This window comes from Rattus rattus, chromosome 6 (assembly GCF_011064425.1).
Source record: "Rattus rattus isolate New Zealand chromosome 6, Rrattus_CSIRO_v1, whole genome shotgun sequence".
Classification (NCBI taxonomy): domain Eukaryota; kingdom Metazoa; phylum Chordata; class Mammalia; order Rodentia; family Muridae; genus Rattus; species Rattus rattus.
In genome coordinates this window covers 137526069-137553049 of record NC_046159.1, presented here as the reverse complement: position 1 = coordinate 137553049, position 26981 = coordinate 137526069, and the positions used below count along the sequence as shown (strand labels likewise).

The 26981-nt window shown below is 42.6% G+C and overlaps 1 protein-coding gene across 3 annotated transcripts in view; it reads left to right on the top strand.

Annotated features, from left to right (window-relative positions):
• Cdk14 (cyclin dependent kinase 14) overlaps positions 1-26981 on the top strand; it is a 475778-nt gene that overhangs the window by 83353 nt on the left and 365444 nt on the right. The window contains exon 1 of one of the 3 annotated variants that reach the window (XM_032907012.1): positions 24305-24769. The exons of 1 other annotated variant lie outside the window; for it this stretch is intronic. Coding sequence is in view for 1 of the 2 variants with exons in the window: in XM_032907013.1 (XP_032762904.1) it covers positions 24356-24424 (69 nt within the window). In the remaining variant the exon portion in view is untranslated. Of the gene's footprint in view, positions 1-24304; positions 24770-26981 lie in introns of those variants that run through there. One more of the 3 variants, XM_032907013.1, reaches the window with a different exon arrangement.

The following is a 26981-nucleotide window of genomic DNA, read 5'->3' as shown; positions in this document are numbered from 1 at the left end:
AATCCCCAACCCCTGCTTCTATTTCTTTAGGAGTTATGGAGTTATTTAAGTGGTTTATCTGTTCCTGATTTAACAGGAAGCAACAATCACTATTCCTTAATATCTCTCAACATCAATAGACTCAATTCCCCAATAAAAAGACACAGATTAACAAACTGGATAGGCAATGAGGACCCAACATTTTGCTGCCTACAGGAAACACACCTCAGAGATAAAGACAGACACTACCTCAGAGTAAGAGGCTGGAAAACAACTTTCCAAGCAAATGGTCAGAAGAAGCAAGCTGGAGTAGCCATTCTAATATTGAATAAAATCGATTTTCAACCAAAAGTCATCAAAAAAGATAAGGAAGGACACTTCATATTCATCAAAGGAAAAATCCACCAAGATGAACTCTCAATCCTAAATATCTATGCTCCAAATACAACGGCACCTACACACATAAAAGAAACCTTACTAAAGCTCAAAACACACATTGCACCTCACACAATAATAGTAGGAGATTTCAACACCCCACTCTCATCAATGGACAGATCATGGAAACAGAAATTAAACAGAGACATAGACAGACTAAGAGAAGTCATGAACCAAATGGACTTAACAGATATTTATAGAACATTCTATCCTAAGTCAAAAGGATATACCTTCTTCTCACCACCTCATGGTACTTTCTCCAGAATTGATCATGTAATTGGTCATAAAAGAGGTCTCAACAGATAAGAAAGATAGAAATAATCCCATGCGTGCTATCGGACCACCATGGCCTAAAGCTGGTCTTTAATAACAATAAGGGAAGAATGCCCACATATACATGGAAGTTGAACAATGCTCTACTCAATGATACCTTTTTCAAGGAAGAAATAAAGAAATTAAAGACTTCTTAGAATTTAATGAAAATGAAGGTACAACATACCCAAACTTATGGGACACAATGAAAGCTGTGCTAAGAGGAAAACTCATAGCTCTGAGTGTCTGCAGAAAGAAACAGGAGAGAGCATATGTCAGCAGCTTGACAGCACACCTAAAAGCTCTAGAACAAAAAGAAGCAAACACACCCAGGAGAAGTAGAAGGCAGGAAATAATCAAACTCAGAGTTGAAATCAACCAAGTAGAAACAAAAAGGACCATAGAAAGAATCAACAGAACCAAAAGTTGGTTCTTTGAGAAAATGAACAAGATAGATAAACCCTCAGCCAGACTAACCAGAGACCACAAAGATGTGTCCAAATTAACAAAATCAGAAATGAAAAGGGAGACATAACAAGAGAATCAGAGGAAAATAAAAAAATCATCAGATCTTACTATAAAAGCCTATATTCAACAAAACTTGAAAATCTGGAGGAAATGGACAATTTCCTAGACAATTTCCTAGAAGGGCCACTTCTGTAAACAGGAGGCCAGGAGGGACAGGGCATTCACATGCCTGAGAGATTAGGGTTTCCAGCAACAGTAAGGGATCACTTTGGAATAGAGTGAGTGACGGGGGACTTATAGGGATAGAGTCAGAAATGTATCCTACACTGTACACACTATAGACTGCTATAAAGTGGCATTTACTGTGGAGACAGGACCTGTGGGAATGCTGGATTATATATAGCCTTTAAGAAGCTGGTTACCCTAAGAAGTAGGAACCTGGAGTGTGAGATCCATTGGTTCCTTCTCTGCCTCTTCCTGCAACACTAAGTGCTTGTTAAGAAGCTCCTGATGTGTTGTACCCAGCACTATGTGGGTCCTCCATGTTCTGTGTCAGGTATGCTACCCCAGATTAAATCACATGGTGTAGAACTTCCTCCTAGCCCTCGAAACTTATAGAAAGCCCGATACTTAAGGCCTCGTCATTGCGTTGAGGCTGTTTCTCTTGACAAATCTCATTCCTGCAGTGCAGTTACGTGTCAGCCCCTTTCTTGAATCACTCAACTGCTAGCCTTCCCATCCCATACCTAGCAAAGACATCTAGAGCAAACTAAAGAAAGATTTGCTTTTGGCTTGGGGTTTTGAGACAGAGTCTCTGCAGCTTTGCTTGTCCTTGTACTCAAGATCCTCCTGTCTCCCTGAGGCTGGGGTCATAGCTAGTGAAAGCCTGTGAGTTGGTCGTGAGGTAGCACAGTGGCTATGAGCACTTGTTCTCAGCAGACCCAGGTTCTGTTCCCAGCACCCACAGGCTGACTCTCAGCCATTTGTAGTTTTAGATCCAGGGGACTCACCACCCTCTTCTGGTCTCTGGAGGCAGCAGGCACACATGTGGCTCCCATGCACACGCATAAAGGGAACACTCATACCCCTCCCCCCAAACTAAAACTAAACTAAATTTGAGTAGAGTGAAGTGGCTTCACGTCTGTTTTTAAAGGACACTGTATCAATCATGCGGAGGAATGACAGTCACAGCAGGAAACTAGGTGAGATGCTTCTGCAGAAATCTTGAATAATCTTGCAGTGACCTCATCCTGCTTCACCAGGGCAGATGTTCTGGAGATCCTGAGGAATGGTTGGAGTCGTTGTTTTGTGAGTAGAATCAGTAAGTTACAATCCAGAAGACCGGAGGCCGAGTCAGTTTCAGGGTTGTTTGGGATGGTTGAAACATGGTTCTGGCAGATGAGTTAGCTTTGGGAGAAAGGTGCAGGGGCTGTGCCACGCGTGTCACACGGGATCTGCAAAGTCAAGGAAACATGGCATGCTTCGACTTGAGAGGTGTATGCATGTCATACTTAGAGTTGGTTTACAGATGTGTTTTATTGCAAATACTTGGGGAACTGTTCTGACTGTCCTTCTTACGGTGCTGACCCACCTGACAGGCCTTAGGAAGGGCCAGAGAGTACCTCTTGTTTTTATTGCTTCAGCTTTTCAACAGATACACAGATACTTTATAATGTATTTATCTTGTAAGGACCGACCTTCACATACAGTGTATATTGAATGAGCATGTGTTTATTTGAAAATGATGTCGTAATAACCCAAAGATATTTTGAAGAACTTTTCAAAGGTTGATGTAAAAATTTGTCTATAAACCTGATGTTCCAGGGTAGGGTGATACCTGGGAAGGGGGCTTCTCCTTCTAAGAGAAGTGGAGGAGGAAATGGGGCAGGAGCCGTGTGAGGGGACACTGGGAAGAGAAAGAGGATAATACTGGGATGTAAAGTGAATACAAAAATTAGTGAAAAAAATTGCCTACAAGCCACTTTATCTGTCACTTTAAACTCATGAACTTTGTTTTGGCACATGGGACATAGATATTCTTAAGAGCCAACAGGTATCCTGTAGCACACTGCTTTTCTTTTCAATAGTGTTTTTCTTTCCAGCTTGACTTGGTAGCTTATACTTTCCCATGTGCTCCTTTGCCCCTGTTCTTGCCTGTCCTGTCTTCGAAATCATTACCATGGCTGAAGGTAGTCAGTACCTCTGTGCCCCAGAACCTGCTCTTCCAGATCTAGACACCCGGTTTCACTTGCTCTTAGCCCCAAAGGGTTCCCATTCCCTTGCAGACTCCTCACTACCTCTTGTTTCAGCATGACCTTATGCCTCTTGCTCTCTAGCTTTATTTCTTTAAGACAGGATCTCACTCAGCAGCCTATGCTGGCATCAAACTCCTCCAGCCCAGGTCTCCCAAGTGCCACGGCACAAGCTTGAGTCACCCCCACGCCCGCCCTCAGCCTGCTTCCTTAGTTTGAAGAATGTTTAACCAGTGACTCCATGAGGACAGTGACAGGGAGACATTCTGTTCCTTGGGCCTTGCTAGTGCCCTTATTTCTTTTCTTACATTCAGTTGATATGTTGGCCACATACAGAATTATAGGTGAAATAATTGTCCCCAGAGAACTTTTAAGATCATCACCCTGTTCTCTTTCAGGTCTCTTTATGCATTGTCTTTTCCTCTTTTTCCTTTGGTATTTTGAAACAGGGTCTCATTATGCAGCTAAGGATGTGCAGCTCTCCTGCCTTGACCTCCTGAGTGCTAGGATTTCGCTGTGTGGCACCAAGGCTAGCTGATTTCTCACTATTAAAGAACTTTTCTGTTCCCCGCAATGTCTGTCATGTGTGGTCTTCCTTTTCCTTCCTGTATGTTGTTCGTACATGTTTGCAGCTGTTCTTAAGTGCGTGATTTGCATAATTATCATATACTATCCAGTGTGTAGGGAGAAGTCTTGACATGCTCTTTGATTAGCCCTTCTCCATAGGCAAGGTTGATTAGCAAGTTGCTTTCCTTTATGGTAATGACCAAAATGGCTTCCTAAAAGATTCAGTTGTCATTGGAGACATTTTCCTCTAGGATAGGAAAATTTAATGAGTTAGGTTAGGCCTTGTGTATGTGAGCAGATCAAGGGAGTTGATGGGAGGGTCCTAGTGAGCACAGTATTTAGTCCTGTGAATTTAGTGCTGTGTTTCCAGTTTCCAAGGGCCTAGATGTCAGTATCCCCAGAGAACAACCTCGGTACATTGGGACAGAATGGGCAGGGACTTGCACCATTCAGTTGTGACCTAAGGAGACTTTGCACAGCTCTCTAACTTCAGCAAAACTTCCCTCCCTGTTTCCCAACCTGCCTGGATTTGGTGCAGACATTAGCTCCCATGTCAGCGGCTCCCCACAGCCTTCCTCTCCTCAGTCACATCAGTCATTGTTCCTTCAGCACTGCTGAAGTAAGTGCTTCTCTCTTGGTCTGTGTGCTAGTGACTTTAGATCCTGTTTTGATAGAGGAGGAGAAGGTGGTCTGTGGCCAACCTGTCATGTGGAAACAGATGTCTCAGTCCTTGTATGCAGGTCTTAGTTTTTTTTGTTTGTTTTTTTTGTTTGTTTTTTTTTTGTCCGGGGCTGGGGACCGAACCCAGGGCCTTGCGCTTGCTAGGCAAACGCTCTACCACTGAGCTAAATCCCCAACCCCTAGTGTTTTGTTTTAAAGGCTTGTTTATTACTTTAAATTGTGTGTGTGCTTGTGGGTACACACGTGGAAGTGAGTGAGGCAAGAAGAGGGTGTCAGGTCCTCTGGAGCTGCAGTTAGGAGTTGTGAGCTCCCTGATGTGTACATTAGAAACAGAACTCGGTTTCTGATCACTGAATCATCCCAGCCTCACTGTTTGGGATTCTATTTGAACTTTCTGTGCTGTAAGAATCTCACATTTCTGCCTTGAAATTATTTGTAGAACGAGGCTGAGTCTAAAACCCTTTAAGAGTTCTCTTTGAAGGATGGTGCTTCTTGTAGGTATGGAAACCATCTCACTGTTTGGTGCAATTGCAAAAATCTCCACATATAGCCAGAATTATTCATATTTCATAATAATAAACACTATTTATGTACACATATATATGTTCATTCTGTGACAAAGCACTGTCCTAGAACTTCAGAAAAGTCAGGTATGTACTTAGCACAGTATTCAGAAGTTAGTACTGTCATGATGACTTCCATTTCCTGACAAGGGCTAAAGGAACTTGCTTGAGGTTGACCATCTGGAAAGTGATAAGGCCACGCTCTGAACCCAGACAGTCCAGCCTCAGCATCTGTTTGTAACCTGTGCAACTGTGACTAATACTAATTAAGACCAGGATGACGATGTTGACTTTGTGTCAACATAAAACTCATAAAGCTTTCCCAGTTTCCTTTCCTTCACCACGATAGACATTAAAAAGCTTGAAGAATGAGTAAACCATTATGAACAAAAAGCCTTTGAAAGAAAGAACTGTTGAATGTCTTAGTACTGGTGTAATAAAGTGACAAATTAGGAATCCTGTCAAGCCTTATAAGTCCCTTAAATGTACCGCGTGACTGTGTAAGTTCCCTCTGGGATGGTAGGCATCCTGAGCAGATGACACCCAGCAGTTTTGATGCTGTGGTGTTAGCAGTCATGGACACAGGCCTCCCTCTCACACTGCTGACATTGTCTGTCTTCAAAGGAGACTAAGACCAACTTGGTTACCTGGGGGATTTTTATCCTTTTATAGCTATAGAGCTGCACAAAAGGAAGAAAATGTGGTGCTTCAAGTGTCTCAAAGACATTCTAGTGACCAAATCTTCTCATACCCTCCTCTCTGTAACCATCCACATTGTGTAGGGTAGAACGGACTGGGCCCATTTTCAGAGGCCATAAGATTAATATTGATGGCTTCCATTTGCAACTGCTGTCTGTTTTCTTTGTGTCACATCAAGGCATTAAACTTTATTAGATAGCCCAGTGACTGGGTCTAATTTAGATTTGTGGCTCATGAGATAAACACTAGAATTGCCCAATTTGTATCTACGTGGGGGCAGAGAGTCTTCTAGGCTAAGAGATGACGTAGGTGATGTGACCCATTTGTTAGAAGGTAAGGTTAGACTGAGTGGAGAACTGTCGATAATGTAACCTCAGAGCTGCAACAGCTGCAGATCCACAGAGCTCAGATGTGACTCATGGAAAGTCCTCACTTGCCTGCAGCCAGCACAGCATTCAGCATGTGCCGTGAAGGAATGATTAGTATAAAATGAGAGACCAAGCCATACAGACAGGCAGGCACCGGAATTTGCTTCACAGTGTAGAATTTCAGCGTGGTTCATTAAGATGGACGTGCTTTTAGGAAAACAGGGCTTTCTTTTCTGGTCACCTTCAAGTTCAGAATCCCCAGAGGCTTGTCGCATAGGCAGCAGCATGGATGCTAAGGGTTGTTTTCAGCCGATTCGGGCTTGACTTCCAGCTCTACATGTTGTGCCATGACTCTGGTCATGCCGCCTCACAACTCCAAACGTCACTTCATTCTTACCGGATATGGCTGCGATGGTCGTGCCCATCTCTTTGAATAATAGTGGAATTAAGTGAGCTAATAAAAGTGAGTATTTAGTAATGACTAGCACACCCAAACACCCGCTGTGCATTTAATGCTAACGGTATTAATCTCGTAAAACCAACACTCACTGATAGCAGCACATGCCTCTCTTATTAGATCCTTACTTTGTAGATCTCATAGGCTAAGAACTTCTCGTTTCTTCTCTGAGCCTGTCCCTTTGGTTTTCCTGTTTGTCTGTCACCTATCCTCCCACAGGAAGGTTGGTTTGATTTCACTGACCGATCCCACCTCATTGTCTCCTCCCAATGCGTGATCAGCTGTGCCCATGCCTCTTCCCTGCTTGCACCCCTCCCTTCAATACCCTTCATTGTCTTCAGTGTAACCATTTTATTAAGCCGAGAACGGAAGCGCGTGTGCTCTGGGGGACTCCTTGGTGGTCGAGGTGTCAGCCCCAGGTGCTTGCTTTCTGCCCTAGACTTGGGTCTCTGGTCTTGGAGAAGGGGTGTGGGTACTGTGCTCTCTTGCTTCATCTTCTGATGCCAGGAAGTCAGTCCCTGGGCAGTTGTCGTCTCAGGTCCCTGCCAGCGGTCACCAGCTCCTGGGTCGAGGCTGTTTATATTCATGGAAAGCGCTTCGTACCCAGTGAACTAGACTGGACTTGCTTTTATTGAATCTCAGGCTGATGCCTTTTTCATTTACATATGTTATGTGTTTACCGTAGGTTTCGATTTTACTGGAATGTGATGGGCCATAGGGGATTTTTATCTAATTTTGACATCACCAGTGTTTCTATATATCAGGTTTTTAGCATTGGAGAATTTGAGAAGGAGCCTAGTAATCAGCTCCAGTGTTCCCCTTGGTGTCTTCTGTGGGAGAGCTTGTCACCAGGAGGGCTCATCATGCATATATTGTCTTTGTTTCAGTTGCGTAAACGAACTCCAAATCATAGATCTGATTCCTTACAGATAGCAAACTCAGGCCTCTTTTTCCAGCTCACAGTATCGTTTATCTTTTTCATTATGTTTTGCATAGAGGTCATCACATATTTCTGATGAAAAAGAAAAAAATCTACTTTAAATTCGAGCTATTTTGTCTAGGAAGCTAAAACTATTTCTCCCCTAGATAAAAGCGTTTTGCTGATAGTGTTCTATAGTTTGTGGTATGAAGCCATTCCTATATTAGAAAAAGGTGCATAAAATGTGAATGAAAGCATTGTACTTTCAGCCTGAGTGTAAAAACCCAGATTCCTTTTTTGTGCTGCTATAGGAAGCATTTCAGATTTTGTACATATTTGCTCTTTTTTTCCTCCATTTTGAGATGGCTGTGCTGTGTGTTCTTCCCAAAGGTATTTAAAATGTGACTACTTCTGCGGAATATAAATATTGAGGTCGATGTCTAAAGGTCGTTTTTAAAATTTAAACCATCTACACGCCTTCGTACTTAAATATTTATTGAACAGGAGTTGCATAAGGCACTGGTGGGGGACTCCTAACCCCGGGTGGCGAAGCCAACAAAGCCTTGAAAGAGGCACCCCAAGGTTAGTGCACGTGAGCTGTGTGCTCCTGGGTCAGACACCTTGGGACGTCCGCCATTGTTGGAAGCAATCTTTATAAGGAATAGTGTATGCAGGAGCCTATCTTTATGGCTCTCCCAGTAGTATTGCACATTCGGCCTTGTGCTATTTGGAGCATCTAGGAAAGGCTCTCTCAGGGAAGTCATTGGGAGAGCAGTCGGCAGCCAAGCCTGTTGTGGAGGGCCAGTGCTGTGCTCTGTGCTTACCAGGAGATGCATTTTGTCAGTACTTTGATTCTTCTGCCGTTTTCATTCTCTTAATGATTCTCTTTCCTGGTTCTCTTTCACTTCACATTAATCATACGCTTGCTAATGAAACAGAGGGAAGTGATGTAAGAAGTCTCTGGCGCCATACGTGGTTCATTTTCTGGTTTCTTTGCTGCCGTTTCTGGTGGTGACCATACCCCCTGATCTCTTTTTCCTTCTCCTTTCCTCCTCTTCTTATTCCTTTTATTTTTAAATAAGGCTCTGCACCATGGTCCAGGATGACCTAAAACTTACCAGGTAGCCTAGGCTGGCCCAAAACGGCTCGACTCTCAGTGTTGGGATTATAGTCAAGGTGCTGTACTTATAGTATACAGTCAAGATACTACATCTTGCTCTGCTCTGCTCTTCTTCTGGATCAGTAGTGTAAAGAGGCTAATGCAAGGACCATTGAGGAAAAGCACATCAACCGTTGAAATTAAATCCTTTGGCTAAGCAAATGAAAGCAGGGATAAGTCAACCTATACTTTGGAAGGATGGCACTTGCCCCTTTGGATGCTTAAGATTTGGGAAGGAAAATAATTGGGTAGTTGTGTTGAGATCTGCTTCATTGGGGGATCTTGTTCTTTCTAAACTTTGTTCCTCAAACTTCTTTTACTTATGAGCAGTAACTATATTTTTGTGAAGCAGTCGAATACGAAGTCACAGCAAATGGGGGGTAAATAATAGCTCCGAGGTAGAGCCGGAAGCTGATGACTGAATTGCTAACCTTAAGGATGCAGGACAGCCACTTCACTTTAACTGGGAGACATTTGACTAAGAAAGAGAAACTTAGTTTGATAAGTACTCCATATTGATATCGTTAACTAGTACATATTAAAACCAATTTAAAGCCTGCTGTTTTAATTGTATGCTGGTTTTAAGTTTAATGCTAAGGTAAAACATGTTCAATATAAAATTAGTATTTAGGACTTCTTATGCTTCTTGTCCAAGTCAACTGAAACTTCTTTCTTTCTTTTACTTATTTAATAGTGCAGATTGCACAATAATGAACACCATTGTGGCATATATTTCAAAGTCTAGCTAATGTTCTTAGATCATGCTCTCTCTTCCTAGTCTCTTATTTCCTCTCTTGCTGGTTACCATTCTTCTGCCTGACATCCCCTTTTCTACTTTAGTGCATCCTCCCCCACCCCAATTGCTCATTTGTGTGAGTAAATAGGCAATGCTTGTCTTGCTGCAAACGCTTACTTTGGTTTGAAATTCATAGTGGAGAAATTCTAGATTATCTTGGTGTCTTAATAATCGTATGCCAATTACTCCTATTTACATTTTTTATAAGTCAAATCATCTGTGATTGAAGTCTCTTCTTGAAAAATTTCTTCTTGAAATGGAAAATTTATTAATATTTAAGGTTATAAGTAAGTTAATTGATTGTGCACACACAGGAAGCTGTGCGTGAATTAAAGATTATAGCGTAAGTGGTTTCAGAGAGCTAATTGATTAAAAGCCAAACATATTCAAAGTAGAGGGTGCTAAGGCTTATCACTATTCTACAATGCTTTCTGTCATTATAACACATAACCAAAAGCAATTTGGGGAGGAAAGGGTTTATTATAGCTTAGGTTTTTGGTCCGTCATTATAGGTTATGGCCCCTATCAAAGGATGCTGGTGCAGGAGCCCCAGAAAGGAACTGAAGTAGAGAACAGTCCAGGCCTAAGGATCCCAGCATGCACAGTAGGCTGTATCCTCCAATATGCTTCACTTAGCTACTGAAGCATTACTGGCTCTGCCAAGCATGTTCCTGGTTTTGAAGAAGGAGCTGTGTTCCTTCTCCATATATCAGGGCCTCAAGGAAAACCTTGGCTAAGCCCAACCCTCAACAATAAATAATTGGGAATATAAGTCTGAAGATGAGGGACAAGAATGGCCGGGAGATATACATGTGGCCACCCTCATGTCCTGGTGCTGCTGTAACAATGGAGAGAGAAGAGCTCACCTGTGGAGAGAGAGTAGACGGGAGCTAGGAGAGATCCAGGGTTCCAGTGTTGCCACATTTCAGTCTTTATTCAGGATGAGAGTGACTGGGGCAGTTGCAAAGAGGCAGAGCCAGTGAAATAGGAGAGAACTGAGCATGTGTAATTGGAGCCTCATTGAGGACCTAGGGAAAGAGGAGCTTCTCCATTGTGCTCTGAGGTCCAAGTGGTTCTGGTAAGGGTTGGCATTGGCCCGCAGAGGCCATGGATGACCCTTGGTGGAATGGAGAAGATAGAACCCCGATTTTAATGAGTCAGAACAAATGCAAAGAAAGATTCAAAAGAATGAAGTCCTCCTTTTAAAAATGTGGATATGAAGAAAAATAGAGAAATGGGTTAGGATCCTGGAGATTTACATAGGAGTGAACTGTGGGAACTAACACGGTTTTGTTCCTCTGTCTTGTAACAAACAAAAGCAAGATCCTTTAAGCCTCAAGCCTGCCCTATGAGCAGGAGAAAACTGTCACCGAATGAGGTGGAGTTCATTCTGCTCTCTGTGGTGCTGGCAGTCTCTTTATAGGGTGTCGGATCCCATTGTCATCGTGCTGCTTTCTTCTGCTAGGTTTTCAGATGTTAGGTGATGCCTTTGAACTGCTATAGAGCTGAATGGCCCTGCGTGAGACTTTCCATAAACCGACAAGTAATTTCAGTGCAAAACTGTTAGAGGGGAATTGTAGTTCCATGCAAAGTTGGTGGAAATACCTTAATTCTTTTGAGATGCTTAAATAGATTTAAAAGAGCCAGCCATTATTTTCCAAATAACAACTGCTTTAAAAGAAGCCTCTTTCATGAACACGCCATATGCCTTTGTCGAGACATATTGAAGCACTGAATGAGAATTGGTTGACATATGCTGCTTGATGTTTGCCCCCTTAGGTAGGGTTAGGCTGAGTTATGTTTAATTTAACAAATGTGTGTTATCATTTTCAGTGTAGGGCACTAACTTAGAGAAGAGGATTTCTGTAGTCTTGGGGTGTGGCCATCAGTGGTGCTTACGTGCATTGTTTTGCCAGTAGTTATCTTTTACTAGTGTTTCTATTCTCATTTTTAATTTCATATCAGTTGGAATGAATGGTAGTCCACCGACGAGTTCTACTTATACACTTTCTTAGCTACCTTAAAATGCAGGCTGGTAGCTTGCTTGTCCTACTAGACATGAATGTGTTTTGCCCATGAGAGGAAGATCGGCATTGCTGTAGGCTTTCTTTCCTCCTTGGAATTGAACTCGTGGGAATCCTGCTTCTTCAGAGATCCATGCTTCCCTGACGATTCACCCACTTTTAGTAGAAAAACAGTTATTGGTATTTGCACTAAAAAAACCAGTGCCTCGTTATTTTAATCCTGCTGTGAGCAGACAGAACATTTTGTTTAGTACTGCCTCAGAAGACAGGGTCCTGTTTTCTGATGGGTACCAATTGTCTCAGTCCCCACCCCCTGCCCTTTCTATTTTTGAGAAGTATGTGCCTGACTACTTAAAATTGTTTATTTGGAAAGCTGTTTGGCTGTTACTAATGAAGTCAATTCTTGATGAGTTATTTTTAATGTTCTCTCATTGAAAGTGTTTTTTTTGGTAGGTACTCAGTTATGAATATATCACACAGCGCATTTTCGTAATGCAATCCTAAATGTCACCTCTTGCGTGCGTGTGTGCGTGCGCGCGTGCCTGTGTTTTGGGGGATGTTCTAGACAGGGTCATTCTACACGGTTCTGTCTTCCCTGTCTTACTGTACCTTAACCCGGCTGCTCTCTAACTTTGGAAACTGTATCTAACACCCTCCAGGTGGGGTTTTGTATTTAGTTACAATGAGAAAGACTAGGCCGAGAAAGGACAGAAAGGAGTAAAGGCAGAGAGTATAGACTTAATGCTGAGTCATCAATAGGCATTTCCACCGGAGTCAAAGGACATCACAGCACATAGCGAGAGACCCTGTGGCGACATCCTTAGAGTTTTTAAAAAAGATTTTCAATTTCTTGAAATGGTGTGAAGGAAAAGCACAGTGGCAGTGGAAATGAATAGAGATGTTGGGAAATACTCAGGAGAAACTGATGGACTTGTGGAGTGACCCAGAAAAAAAACCCCTAGGAGGCCCTTAGCCCATACAGAAACCTAAGCCAAGACTCTGAGTGTCAGGACATCTGTGGGGCCTGAAAGTTTAGTGCCTGGTTGCTCCTCTAAATGTATGTGATTATTGGAGTGAAAACCCCTGCTTTATTGAGGGCTGTTTTGGGCAGCGGGTCTTTATTTAGTCTTGCAAGAACTGAGGAAAGTGTAAGGACTGTTGTTGTTTCTGTAAGTAAGGGATCAGCCCAAGGCCTTCCTTAGGAGACACCCTTGTTCCCATCTTCTCACTTTTTCCTTCCTACTGTTTTGTCTCTGAATTCATGTTGGAGTTACTGCTCCAGGGAGCAGTTAGTGCTCCAGTGTGCCTGTGTGCACTTAGTGCTCCAGTGTGCAGTTAGTGCTCCAGTGTGCCTGTGTGCACTTAGTGCTCCAGTGAGCAGTTAGTGCTCCAGTGTGCCTGTGTGTGTGGGTTCATCTATGAGGCTGCCTCCTTTTCTTTGAGCTTTTTTGATTCCTTAAGAATTCTCAGCCCAACAGCAGATGCTGGCGAGGATGTGGAGAAAGAGGAACACTCCTCCATTGTTGGTGGGATTGCAGACTGATACAACCACTCTGGAAATCAGTCTGGAGGTTCCTCAGAAAATTGGACATTGAACTGCCTGAGGATCCAGCTATACCTCTCTTGGGCATATACCCAAAAGATGCCCCAACAAAAAAAAGACACGTGCTCCACTATGTTCATAGCAGCCTTATTTATAATAGCCAGGAGCTAGAAAGAACCCAGATGCCCTCAACAGAGGAATGGATACAGAAAATGTGGTACATCTACACAATGGAATATTACTCAGCTATCAAAAACAATGACTTTATAAAATTCATAGGCAAATGGTTGGAACTGGAAAATATCATCCTGAGAGAGGTAACCCAATCACAGAAAAACACACATGGTATGCACTCACTGATAAGTGGCTATTAGCCCAAATGCTTGAATTACCCTAGATGCACAGAACACATGAAACTCAAGAAGGATGACCAAAATTCGAATACTTCCGTCCTTCTTTAAAAGGGGAATATTCCTTGGGAGGGAATAGGGAGGCAAAGTTTAGAACAGAGGCTGAAGGAACACCCATTCAGAGCCTGCCCTACATGTGGCTCATACATATAGAGCCACCCAATTAGACAAGATGGATGAAGCAAAGAAGTGCAGACTGACAGGACCCGGATGTAGATCGCTCCTGAGAGACACAGCCAGAATACCACAAATACAGAGGCGAATGCCAGCAGCAAACCAGTGAACTGAGAAGAGGACCTCCGTTGAAGGAATCAGAGAAAGGACTGGAAGAGCTTGAAGGGGCTCGAGACCCCATATGAACAATAATGCCAACCAACCAGAGCTTCCAGGGACTAAGCCACTACCTAAAGACTATACATGGACTGACCCTGGGCTCCAACCTCATAGGTAGCAATGAATAGCCTAATAAGAGCACCAGTGGAAGGGGAAGCCCTTGGTCCTGCTAAGACTGAACCCCCAGTGAATGTGATTGTTGGGGGGAGGGTGATAACGGGGGGGGGGAGGATGGGGAGGGGAACACTCATATAGAATGGGAAGGGGAGGGGTTAGGGGAATGTTGGCTTGGAAACCGGGAAAGGGAATAACATTTGAAATGTAAATAAGAAATACCCAATTTAATAAAGATAAAAAGAAAAAAAGAATTCTCAGCGCAATAACTTTACTTGGGTGTTTCAGGGAAGATTCGGACCAAGGTGAACCTGTGCTGTGCATAGCCCCTTGAAGTTTGGTGAGCGGTCTATCTGCAGCTGTAGTTAATTTAGTCCTTGCTCATAGAAAGTTCTAGTTGTGATGGGATCAGATGGGATCAGTCGAAAGCAACCTTTTGTTTTGTGTGAATTGAATCTTTTTTAACTTGTAGGGCATTAATTAAAGAGGTGAGTGCTTTAGGGAAGGCTTATAAAACCAACACAGTTGATTTGGCCCTTGCATAGTGGCAAGCGAACCCATACAAGTTTTCTGAATTAGAATCACTACTGGACAGAGGAATAGAGAGGCATGAATTGTTTCCAAATTCTCTGTTTCAAACTATTGCAACAGTGAACAAAGTTAAGTTTTGTTTAAATATGGGGGGAAAGCTTTGTTTTCAGCATTCAGGGAAACTAGGCAAAACCACATTTTTGAGACATGTGGGCAGGCAGTGTGCATGGAGACTCTGGAGTCCGTCCAAATGCTCTTCCACCAGAGGCTCAAAGAGCCATTGTTTGTGAGGGTTTGAGTTACAGAATTGCTCCACTCTTCTGAGCCATGCCCCTATGGTGTTACAAAGCCTCGTCATTATGTTATCAAGTTGCATTCAGATAACAATGCTTACGTTAAGTGTGATCACTGTTAGTCTTTGACTGTACGGAGCCCCCCTTGCCCTGTTTTACCTATTGAATTCTTTGTGATTCTAGTATTCAGAATTTGGTTACCTAAGCTGGGAATAGTCGGGTGTTGCTTGATCCATGTCTCCGAAGCCTCTCTTAGCCTGAACTCTCACAGCGTCTTCTGTTACAGGTCTCTGGGGAATATTGCGTTTGTGGGATTTACTATTGTGAGTATTTGTGGGAACAACAGTGGTGGCCTGTTCATTTTTAACCCTATGGTTGGGAATTCAAAAACTCAGTGAATGGCTGGTCGAATAATAGAGCATGGTGAGAGAAACGCACAAAATGTGGTTTGCTGTACAGCGTCTTCTTGCCTTTTCTTTACCTCCTTCACACATATCTAGAGCACCCTGGCGGCTTGTAAAAGAGTCCCCTTGCTGTCAGAGGCCAGAGCTGAGGCAGCAGATCGACTTCACTTCTGCGGATTCTGGAGCATTTGTTAGCTACTTCTGAGTCAGCGTGTAGCCGTCAGACTCGCATTTTCATGTGTGTTGTCACAGAGACTTGGGTCCTGTCCAAATAATTTTGCCAAACCAGTCAGGCTTTCTAAAAAACCAGTTAAGAGGCTAATAGCTATTGTTGCATGGCAGTCCCTTATATGATATAAGTATAAATAACAAAAAATAATTCTATACATAGTACAGACTTAGAAGATTTTATACATGACGTAGTTAGACATTTGAAGTAGTCTTGTGAAAAATCCTTTGGCTGGTATGAGGCCCATCCTTTTCCTTTCTCAGTCACCGTATCATCCACAAATCTCCCTTTCCTAGCTCTTAAAACAACACTGCTGGTTAACACTAATACCACATGTCTGGTATTAGTGCTTCATCATAGCTCAGCACCCTTTATTCATATAGAAGCTCACATTTACTAACACACTGGGTTGCAAGGGAGTGAAAGTGAGTTTAAAATACCTGTAGGAAAAAAGGAGGTTTACTGGATGGTAATTATGGGAATATAGAAACAGGAACTGATTTATTCGGTGTTAGAACCCCAGGCAGCGAGAATACCAAGGACCTGGGGCTGGACCCAATGTTCCAGGTCACCAGCTCTTGCCACTTGACGGAGTCAGGATCTCTGCCCAGTTCCTTGAAGCAGTTGGAGATGCTGCCAGTGCATATTTCCAAGCTTTCTCTGCTTGGCCACCATCAAGATGGAGGCTTGCAGTGCAGTTGCGTGCTCCTTAGAAGGTCCCAGCAGAAGCACTGGTCTGGGTTAGATTCCTTGTCCAGTGCTGGATGAGACACATTCTTTCTTAGACGTCAGTGAATCCTGCAGAGCAAAGTCCAAGAAAGCGAGCAAGCAGCGCTGCCTACTCCGAGTAGCCTACTTCTCTTTGGACAACCAAAGTCGTGTCAGCGCATGCTTAAAAGACCAAACCAAACCTCCACGCACAGAAAAGGCAGTGGAGTTATGCAGCATCCCATGTGAACATCTGCGTTTGTCCTTGGTCATCAAGGGGTACTGTTGCTATACAGCATTGCTGTCCTTTTCAACTTTCTCCTTTCTAGTTCCTTTCTGTTCTTAGGAGTAGGCAAATCATTGAGTTACTGGTTTTTACTACAGTATTTTTTTTTCTTTTCTTTTTTTGGAGCTGGGGACCGAACCCAGGGCCTTGCGCATGCTAGGCAAGCGCCCTACCACTGAGCTAAATCCCCAACCCCTTTACTACAGTATTTTAAACTCAACAAAAACACATGTATGTAAGTATGCATGCATGTATGTATGCACACATGTATGTATGTATGCATGTATGCATGCATGTATGCTGGGGCAGAGGTAACATACATGCCATGTCTCACTGTGGAGGCCAAAAGGATGACTTTCTTGAGTTGGTTCTCTCTTCAGTCTTATTTCTGAGGGTGCGGTTTCTCTTGTGTCTGTTGCTGCCCTGTATACTGAGAGCCATCTGGCCCACAGGCTTCTATGACTCTTCTGTCCCTGAGGGTGCCACAGCTTTTTCCTGTTGGTTCCAGAAATGGACTCCAGGTGTTAGTGGTGAGTGCCATCACCCACGAAGCCATCTTGTCTCCCTCACTGTAATACTTTAAGTAGTAGATCAGGGACAGTTCATTAGATTTAAAAATTTTAAAAAGTTATTTTTCTATGTCTTTTTGATATACTTCTAAGATGATTTTCTTCCCTTTGATATTTTCCTAAATTCCAGACTATTTCAGAAACCTGGGATAATGGGTCTAACTCATAACCCTGAACCAGAATTTTATTTACTTTGTCCTTCTTCACAGTGAAAAACTTAAGCAAGCTTAATAGCAAACAAGCAAACGGACAACAACAAGAAACCGGAGTCAGAGGTGGCTCCTTTGGGATCGTCTGGACGGTCATGGATTCGTATCATAAAGAGACTCCATTCTCATATAACCAAGCTCACAATAGAAGAGACTCTCATCTCTTCTCAATGCCCTGGGCCTTGCTTTTACTTTGCCCTGAGGAATTTGTTTGTACCAAAGAAGTTTTATCATGTCATTTTTACTCCTTGTGTCATGTTCTGAATATTTCAGATTCTCCTATGGCTCTTCATGAAGGTGGTCACAATGAAATCACCTTTTCATCTGAGTTTTCCCTGATGTACATACTTGGTGCATGGCCTCACATCCGAACTCCATGTTTCCACTGTCTCATAAACAGGGAGACAATGCACGCATAGTTCATATGTCACTCAGATAGTAAACATGGAAGTGTGCATGCATGTGTATGTAGAAGCCATACACAGCAGGTCTATGAAAAACTAGCATATTTCCAAGCAAGTACAAGTCTGAAGGGAATAAGATTTAACAAAGGGAACAGAGACTGAGGTGCAAACACATTGTTAGCAGGGAAATTGAGGACGTAGCGGATGCAGGTGAGAGAGGAGGGGCTGAAGTCCAGGGAGAAGCATAACTGTGACCCAGATGAGGCTGCAGAAAGCAAGGTGAAAATAAGAGAGGCCTGCATCGATGCAGTAGTCTGCACCGACCTGCTTTCTTATTAGATTCAGAGCTTTCCCCTTCTTTGCAGCATCTTGCCAGCCACGACCACCTCAAGTTCCTTGGCAACAGCTCCATCTTTGGACTTTCAATTTCCAGGCTAGATCAGATTCATAATTGAAGATTTTTTTCACATGGACATAATTTTTTTCAACAAAAATTTGTCTTTCACCAAGAAACATTAATGAACCCATCAATCCAAACTATATCGACACTGTAGGTTGATACAGATGTGGAGATACAAATCTACCCATATTATTTGTCAGTTTAGTAAAAAGATATGAAATCGACTTTTCAAAAATGATATTTGCACAACATGTTTATTACAATTCATTACTCAGTTTAGAGAAGCTGAGTTCTGGAATCAATGCGTGTGTAGATGATCGATGAATGGATAAAGAGAGAGGTGTGCAAACACAGAGGAATACTATTTAGTCTTCATAACAAGGGAATTCTATTGTTGCAGCAGTGATGGGGCTGGAGAACAATGTGCTTAAGTGAAGTGAGCTGGGCATAGGAAGGAGAGCACATGTTCTCATGTACGTGCAGAATCTAAAACAATGTGATACAAGCCGACAGAACAGGATCACTCTCAGAAGCTGGGGTGTAGGGCAACTATCAGTTGGTGGCCTTAGGACACAGTATCAAGTAGAAAGAATCTGGCTTTCATTTTTGGTCTTATTTTTATCTTTTGCAAAGCCCCAGTGAGTATACTAGACTAGTGTATTTCTGAATTGCTAATCCATTAACTTTAATATGTTCTCCACACAAAAATTCTTATTTGATGTGACTGATAGGCTAATTAGTTTAATGTTTTTTTTTTAACAAATTATTCATCTATCCTAACATTACCTTGTAACTTGTCCCTATATACTATGTAATGTATCATTTGGAAAGTTACATAGTTGATAAATTAAAAAAAGAAAGAAGATAGGGGTTTTATGATTGTGTTTGTTAGAATTCATGTGTGAGTTTTGAGCGTGCCCTCCATATTTCTTCTCTATCATCTGTCCTTCTTGCAAATGTAATAGACTAAAAAAGTTTTCAAGAACAATTTGTTGAGTCATGATAGAATGAGGGGTGTTCATTGATAAGACTGGCCGCACTTGCTTCCCCTCTAGAAACCAGAGTACGCTCAGAGTTGAGTATGGAAACAAGCCTGATGTTACCATAAACAGCACCAGTGATGTGAGAGTAGCTTGTGTTTAGCTACGGAATGGCTCTTAAATATTTAATCACGGTTCCTTCAGTGTTGTAGTATTTTGAGGAAGTACTTTAAGTAAATGACAATTATCCAAATATAAAAGAATGAGTACTTTTGTTCTGCCATTGATGGAGAGCAACTGAGTTGTAAAAATTCCCGCTTTGCTAAAAGGTTAATGTTTAGCTTTGGTAAAGTAACACCAACATTTTAAAAAATCAGTCAGTTAATGAGTATTTCATTGTAAATGGTCACTCATAAAAATCTCTAGGGTTTTCCGGAGTTGTAATCATTTGATAACCGTCTTATTCTGAGGAATCTTTTGTCGCTTTTCAAAATAACACTTGGCTTTTTTTTCTCGTGTGCGTTTGATGCAATTAATTCACAGTAGGCAGAATTATAAGGCATCCCACCGCCTTTTCTGCTACCCTCACCTACTCTTTAAATATTGTAACTAGTGTTTCCTTTTTTGGTTTAGAGTGTTTATTTTTGTTTAAATGCATTCTTCTGTCCTTATCTTCTGTTGCTTTGTTTCTTTACTGTGTCTATGCCTCTGCCCTGTCTAAGATAGCTCCCAGTTGTATGACTCACATCTGGTTCTAAACAGACAGGAACTTCCACAAAGCCTGGAAGATATAGCCTACAGGTTTTCACCTCAGTTCCCAGCTCTACCTTGACCCTTGACCCTCTAGTCATGACATTTTCCCAAGGCAAAGATGGCTGAAAACACTTGCCCTGAGACAGAGTGGTGCTCTTAGAAGGCAAACGGAGGAAAGTCCTACAAAGAAAGGATGAGTCTTGAGCAGGGAAGGGCACAGACGTCAGATTTTTGAGAGCAGGATCCACTTGGCACTGCATATGCATACGGTGAAGCTGAATGTGGTCACTGATGTTCACCCTGACTCCATCACCAGCTGAAGTAATATTAAAGATTGTGCTTATCATAATCTAGTTCCTAAAAGGAGGACACACACATATGTTTCAGAATTGGAAAAAAAGTCACCTCATGTAAGGGTAAGCATTTCAGGAGATTAACTTTGGTTTCCTTGCAGACATGAATTTACATGGATGCCAGATTCTAGCCTCTTTGTCAGTCTTATTTCTGTGTTTTCCCCAAATTCAAATGAGATGTTTATTTACAAGGCCTTTTGTCCTTTTTTTCCCCTTCTGAACCTCAAAGTGTTTTGTAGCCTCTACTGTGTCTTAGTGAGGTCTCAGATACTTGTCACTGTCCCTCGAAAAGACATTCTTCATTGCATAAAAACAATGATTAATTTACTGATGCCCCTCCCCGCCTATCGAGTTCTTTACTATTTTATGGTCAACCACAAAATAGTATGTATTGACACCATGTATTTTTTTTTCCATCACAATTCTTCATTCTCCCTGCCCATTTTGACTCTGTGCCCTCCCACAGACTTTGTTTAAACCCCTGTTACTAGTAGCTCTTCTACAGTTTATATCGTGTCTGGGAAGGTGCAGGACTGACCGAGAAGAAGGTCCCGCTCTTGGGCGTAGGGGGATGTTTCTAGTGTAGTTGGATGTGAAGATACATAGACAAACGAAGCCAATTAATGTGCGGAGCCAGTGCAGCATGCGGGGGAGGGAGGGGAGACACTACTGAGGTGATTGCTGAAGTTCAGTTGAGTAGAGCCAGGGCCAGCAGAGTGGCCCAGTGATTGGCTGGTCAGGACCATGGTAGGCAGAGAGAAGAGCAAAGGTGAAGATGGCTGTAGCATTTGTCAGCATTGAGGAAGTGGAAAATGGCCCATCTTGACTGTAGAGGCTCACTCAGTTAGTGGGACCAACCATGCCTGGGGGCCTTGCTCTTCGGGCCCAGGGATGGCTGCCTGCCTGCCTGCCTGCCTGAGGCAACAAATGGCTTATCTTCTAGTTTCAGGTGCACTGAGGCTGGTTGCAAGCATTTATCTGTGGCCGAATTTTCCTTTGATTTCTCCTTCTTTGTCCTGCCCACAAGAAGTCAAATGGACTAGCATCTTGGTTCACCCCAGATATTAGGGAACTGAGTCAAGGCATGCAGAAAGCGGCATGCTGTTGAGCGCGTACGGACACATGCCTTTGCCCAAACATGGCTTCCTCTCCTCCAGCTGCCTTTCCTTCACATCTATTTGTTGTTTATGACCCCACTTTCTCCTTGTTATGTTAGAATTTCAGGGCTGTATTTGAGTTCCTCCTTTTTACTGGACCTCATGTCCATCCAGTAACAGGTAATGAAACACCTTTTACCTCTCCGCCCCCTAATTCCATTGCCTTCTTTAAGGTCTTGTCCAGACACTGTCCTTGCTTCCGGAATGTCTTTCCCCCTTTCCTCCTTGTCCAGATTTATTTTCTACACCAGTTCCTTGTTAAAAAGGGAAAAGCCCCATCCATCCCACCGTCTGCATATAATCCCATAAGGCGTACCTTTTGGAGTCAAGTCAACCATTTCTCGTGGGATAAAATGCCTAGTTTCCTGGGATGCTCTACACGCCCCTCTATGCTCTGGCGTTGCCTTCAGCCTGCACAGCGCCCGCTGCCTTGCTTGGCTGTCTGCTCAGACCGCTTCCCTCTGAGGCTCCCCGCCACTGCTCACCTGCTCTTCCTATCCAGGCAGAGCCCCAGGCACCTCAGATTTATGTTATTTTCTCTGAGGAGTCTCCTGAGACAAAGATGGGAGCCTTTGTACCCAAACACGTGCTGTCAAAGTTACTTTGCCAGGGATTCTTGGAGCCTGGCGCATGAGGATTAAATGAGGGCAGACTCATTCACAGACCATTGAAGGCCATCCTGGGCTACATAGTGAGATCCTCTGTTGGAACAATAACTTTTAATTGCATTGTAATAACTTGTTTTATTTATTTAAAATCATTTCCTGGATAGGTTTTTACTAAGTGTTTGAAATCATTATCTGAAGTTTATTTTTGAGTTAGATCTAATCTACCCTACTTGCAAATTTAATTTCTCACAAACATAGATATTTGATGATTATAGATGATCTCACGCCTTGCGTGCTATGTATTTATATGTCTGTAGTGCGAGAGAGTGTACTCAGGCACTCGTGCGTAGTAGGCACTTTATTCCCAGTCATTCGTGTGGTTTCTGGAATGTAGAGAACGTGACTGTTCACAATGCCGTGTATACAAATACGTGTGTGTGGAAGAAATAAATGAAAGAGTATTTTTTTGTTGTTGTTTTCTGTTTGTTTCTTTGATGCGTTAACCCTTTGCACGACATGTTGGTAAATAAGAACATCTCACGCACAGCTTCAGTGAAAACAAACTATAAGAACTGTTGTGATAAAGTGGCTAAGCTGACTTGGAACATAATTATTTCAGGGCGCATTGAATTATGGGAAGGGAGTTTGCCCAAGACAATTTTAGACCCAAAACATGGAGCTGGGGAAATTGATTAGTTATTTTAAGAATCCAATCAATGTTTTTAGATGCCTAGCTTTGTGTTACAGAGTAATGAGGAAGGAACCAGTGATTGGCATGGTTGTATGCAGGGCCTTAAAATAGGGACGAAACCAATAATAAAAGAGCATTTTATGATGCGACAGATAATTAAATCCTAAGTGATTCAAATTTGAAACATGTTGGCTTCGCAAAAGGGGGAGCTTGGGGATTGGAAGGGTAAGCAAACCCATACAGAATCCCAAGCCTTTAAGTCCCATGTGGAACTTAGAGTCTACTCTTCAGGCACAGGGTTCCCACAGGCAAAAAGGTTTCTGATAGTAGGTAGACAACTTGGGGTGGGGAGCCACCTTTATCATAAAAGTGTTTGCCCCGCAATGAGGACCTACATTCAATACCAGAACCTGTGTAAAACCAGGCATGGCAGCCAGACTATGTTACCTCAGCCCTGGGGAGGTGGTTTAGCCCAGTGAGAAACTTAAAATAAAAGATAAAAAAAGGTGGACAGCTTCTGAGAAATGACATCTGAACTCCTCTTGTGGCTTGTAAATGCACATGGGTGCACCCATACCAAAGCATTTATCTTATTTCTTAGCTTTGATAAAGAAGGAAGCGCATAATATTTTTTATTTTAACGAGCCCCCCACCCCCCAGGGGATTTTGAATGAACTTTTCTTTCGTGTTGCAGAAAAAAGTCAAGTTGATTATTTCTTAGGTGACATTCAAGGTGATGAGGGGGACATAGAAGTGTTTCATTTGTATCTGCTGGGATGTGATGGGCGAATGGTTCTTCCTCAGCCTTCTGGTGACACACAGACTCAAGCCCAGAGCACCGCCATTAGCACAGTAGTTACCACCGCTCATTACTGAATTTACTACATGATTGAATATTTATGAGTCGAGATTACCATGTCACTTTAAAATTTCCTCTGTAAGTTATTTTCCGGTTTTGCTGTACCTGCTCTAATTTTTGAACCATATCGATTCTCTTTCCAGCCATAGGAAATCCTAAAACAAGCATAAGGGCTAGCTCAGCCTCACTCCTGTAGGGGGCGCTAAGAGAGTAACAGTTTAGTTTCCTTTGCCACCCAGTACCCTCTGGCATGACTTGGCACAATTTACTTAAAGATTGTATGCTCTGGTTTGTGGGGTTTGGTTTTGTTTGTTTGTTTGCTTGTTTTTTGAGTTTTTTTGTTTTGTTTTTTTGAGGGTCTCACAGGTCCTAAGCCCATGGGTAATTCTGCAGGTTCATAACTATGCATCTGTCACCTTGGTTCAGGAAATGCTACACCTGTTCAAAAAAAAATTTTTTTTTAACCTCATGCATTTGGTACATGGTAATTTTAGAGCCCTCATTATGTCTCATTTACATGTGACATATGTATGCATATAGACACATTAAACCCTTTCCCGAGCGTTTGTAACATTAATGAGGGTAGCCTAAACTTGTCCTTCTATAGGGCCTCAGATTATGATTTAATGGGACTGTCACTCAGGATACTTTCTGGCTTTCTCTAGTGCCTTGAAAGATTGAATTGAGCAGGATAAAGTGCATCCCTCTGATTAAATGTTTTTCCTCACGTGCAATCACCACTAGCTGCCTGGCTCCCGTTCCATATGCTTTTGAAGCAGCCCTGCATTGCAAATCGATATCTTTCTGGAGAGACAGTGTGTAGTGGATTGCCTGGACAGCATATGCGTGGTTCCTTTGGCTGCAATGCTGCTGCAGAGCCCGTTCACTCTGCCTTCCTGGGAACCCCACAGGCAAGTCCATCGTGTTTGGAGGAAGAAAAAAAAGAGAGAGAGCTCATTCTAGGGGAAAAATTGACCCGTTAAAGCTTCCGGTACTGAACGTCAGCATGTCCTTTGTGATCTTCTGAATCCGTTCCTTGGTCTTGCTCCACTGAGATCAGTTTCTCTGGGTGATCTCTGGGAATTTTTTGTGCTTCCCCCTTTCTTGGTTGTAGTACGGCCGTACCATTTCAGCTTGCTAGCGCAGAAAGATGTGAATTCAGTCGCTGCCTGAGGCTGGCCTGGTGCAAACACATTGCTAGAGATATGTTAAGGAGTTCCAGGTGAATCCGGCTTGAGAGAGACCACAGCAAAACGGTAAGAGGGAGCGTGCCTGGAATCATAGCAAGGGCTTTAATTTGGAGCATCTCGGCAAGTCTGAATCCTGACTCACTCATTTACAACTTGAAAAGGATTCATTCTGTGCATGCCATTCCACTCACTCGCTTCTATTTAACTGCCAAAACCATCAGCAATTGATAACGGGGTATTTAAATTAAGGATCCGATGGGGTTACTCAGCGAATCTCCGGAGGCACCCAAGGCTATGCCTGGAGTTTGTAAACACCAGGAGCAGAGATAAGATGAAGAAAAGGTTCAATGACTGCTTCTTTGCCATAGCTGAGTCTGATTTCTTTGGAAACTAGTCTTCTTCTTCTTTTTTTTTAAGCTTAAAGAGATCTTGCATATGGTTTTGCCTGGCTGTGCTTGGCTGAATGCCCTCTGAGTCAAGCAACTGAAGGACAGGGGACCACTTTTCCTTTGGGTAAACTGATGTCTGTGAATTTAGCTGGATTAGAAAATCTGAGAAGAATTGCTATCTCTACTATATTAGCGATCTGGGGTTGTGTCTCTGATCACCTTACTCCCCCCCACCTTGAGCCCTGAAATGCACCCGCTTTAAGTGGGAGTAGAGGTCAGGGTGTTGCCACTTAGCATCTTGGTACCTGTAGTGGTTTTGCTTTCCTGCATAGAAGCGATAATCCTTCATGCAGTTCTCCGTGAAGTGTCAGCTAGCACTACTAGTGGGCTGTTAGCATTATAGATGCGAATGGAGAACCCCTGCATGCACGACAGGCTGGGATAGTAGACAGGCTACTCCAAAATGAAGCTTGCCTGTTTATGAAGAACATGACCAACAAGGTTGAAATATAAACCCCGGCAGAGGATGACCGTCTATCTGCTTAATTAATCGGGGCATGCCATTAAGTAATAAGGGGGGTTTGAAGTTGAAGGATATGTCTTCATATTGTTTACATAAGAGACTAATACATTGGATGATCTTGTGAATTTGTCCGGGTCCACCTTTTATGTGGGCGCTGAATTTTAAGGATGTCAGCATTTGATATTTTGCTTTAAAATATTTTATTTTGCGTGTTTGAACCTAGGAATTAACTTGAAATGTGAATGTTGTAGTAAGTGAATATTAGTTGACCAAATTTTCAATAACTTGCATATTGGCCAGAAAATAGTTTTATATAATTTTTTTGAGTCAAAAAATTAAGAAACAATATTTCATTACCTTATAAGCTAATTGAAACATTGATGGGATTTAGGATTTACAGTAAGTGACTCATTGGAGGAGGAGCCTCTGTACTTATTAAAAATTAAGCATGAAACTGGGCTTTGATTTCTAGGAATGAATATTTGTATTGTGGAATTTTCTTGGGTTTCAACCAGTCCTTTATTATTGTCTAAAAAGTAAAGGGAGATATAAACTGTTGTTTCTCATCTAATTCTGCTGAGACGATGCTGTTTGCTCCTTCTCTTTCTGACAGTGCTATGTTCTAGCTATTTATATTCCTACCTTCACTTTGTGTAAGCTGTGAGGTTTATTTTTTCATCTCGTGATGGGAGGACTGGTACATCTGCAAAAAGTGATGTTTAAAAAGGGGCTAGTGGGGAGGTTATATGACACATTTTAAAACCATGCTTCTGTCTTCATCATGCAATGTGCTATGTGCTGTGTATGAGATGCTTGGAGATGTCTCTAGGCTGTGTATGAGATGCTGGGAGATGTCTGTGTGCTGTGTATGAGATGCTGGGAGATGTCTATGTGCTGTGTATGAGATGTTGGGAGATGTCTATGTGCTGTGTATGAGATGCTGGGAGATGTCTATGTGCTGTGTACGAGATGCCGGGAGATGTCTCTGTGCTGTGTATAGATGCTGGGAGATGTCTATATGCTGTGTATGAGATGCTGGGAGATGTCTCTGTGCTGTGTATGAGATGCTGGGAGATGTCTATGTGCTGTGTATAGATGCTGGGAGATGTCTATATGCTGTGTATGAGATGCTGGGAGATGTCTGTGTGCTGTGTATGAGATGCTGGGAGATGTCTATGTGCTGTGTATGAGATGCTGGGAGATGTCTATGTGCTGTGTATGAGATGCTGGGAGATGTCTATGTGCTGTGTATGAGATGCTGGGAGATGTCTATGTGCTGTGTATGAGATGCTGGGAGATGTCTATGTGCTGTGTATGAGATGCTGGGAGATGTCTATGTGCTGTGTATGAGATGCTGGGAGATGTC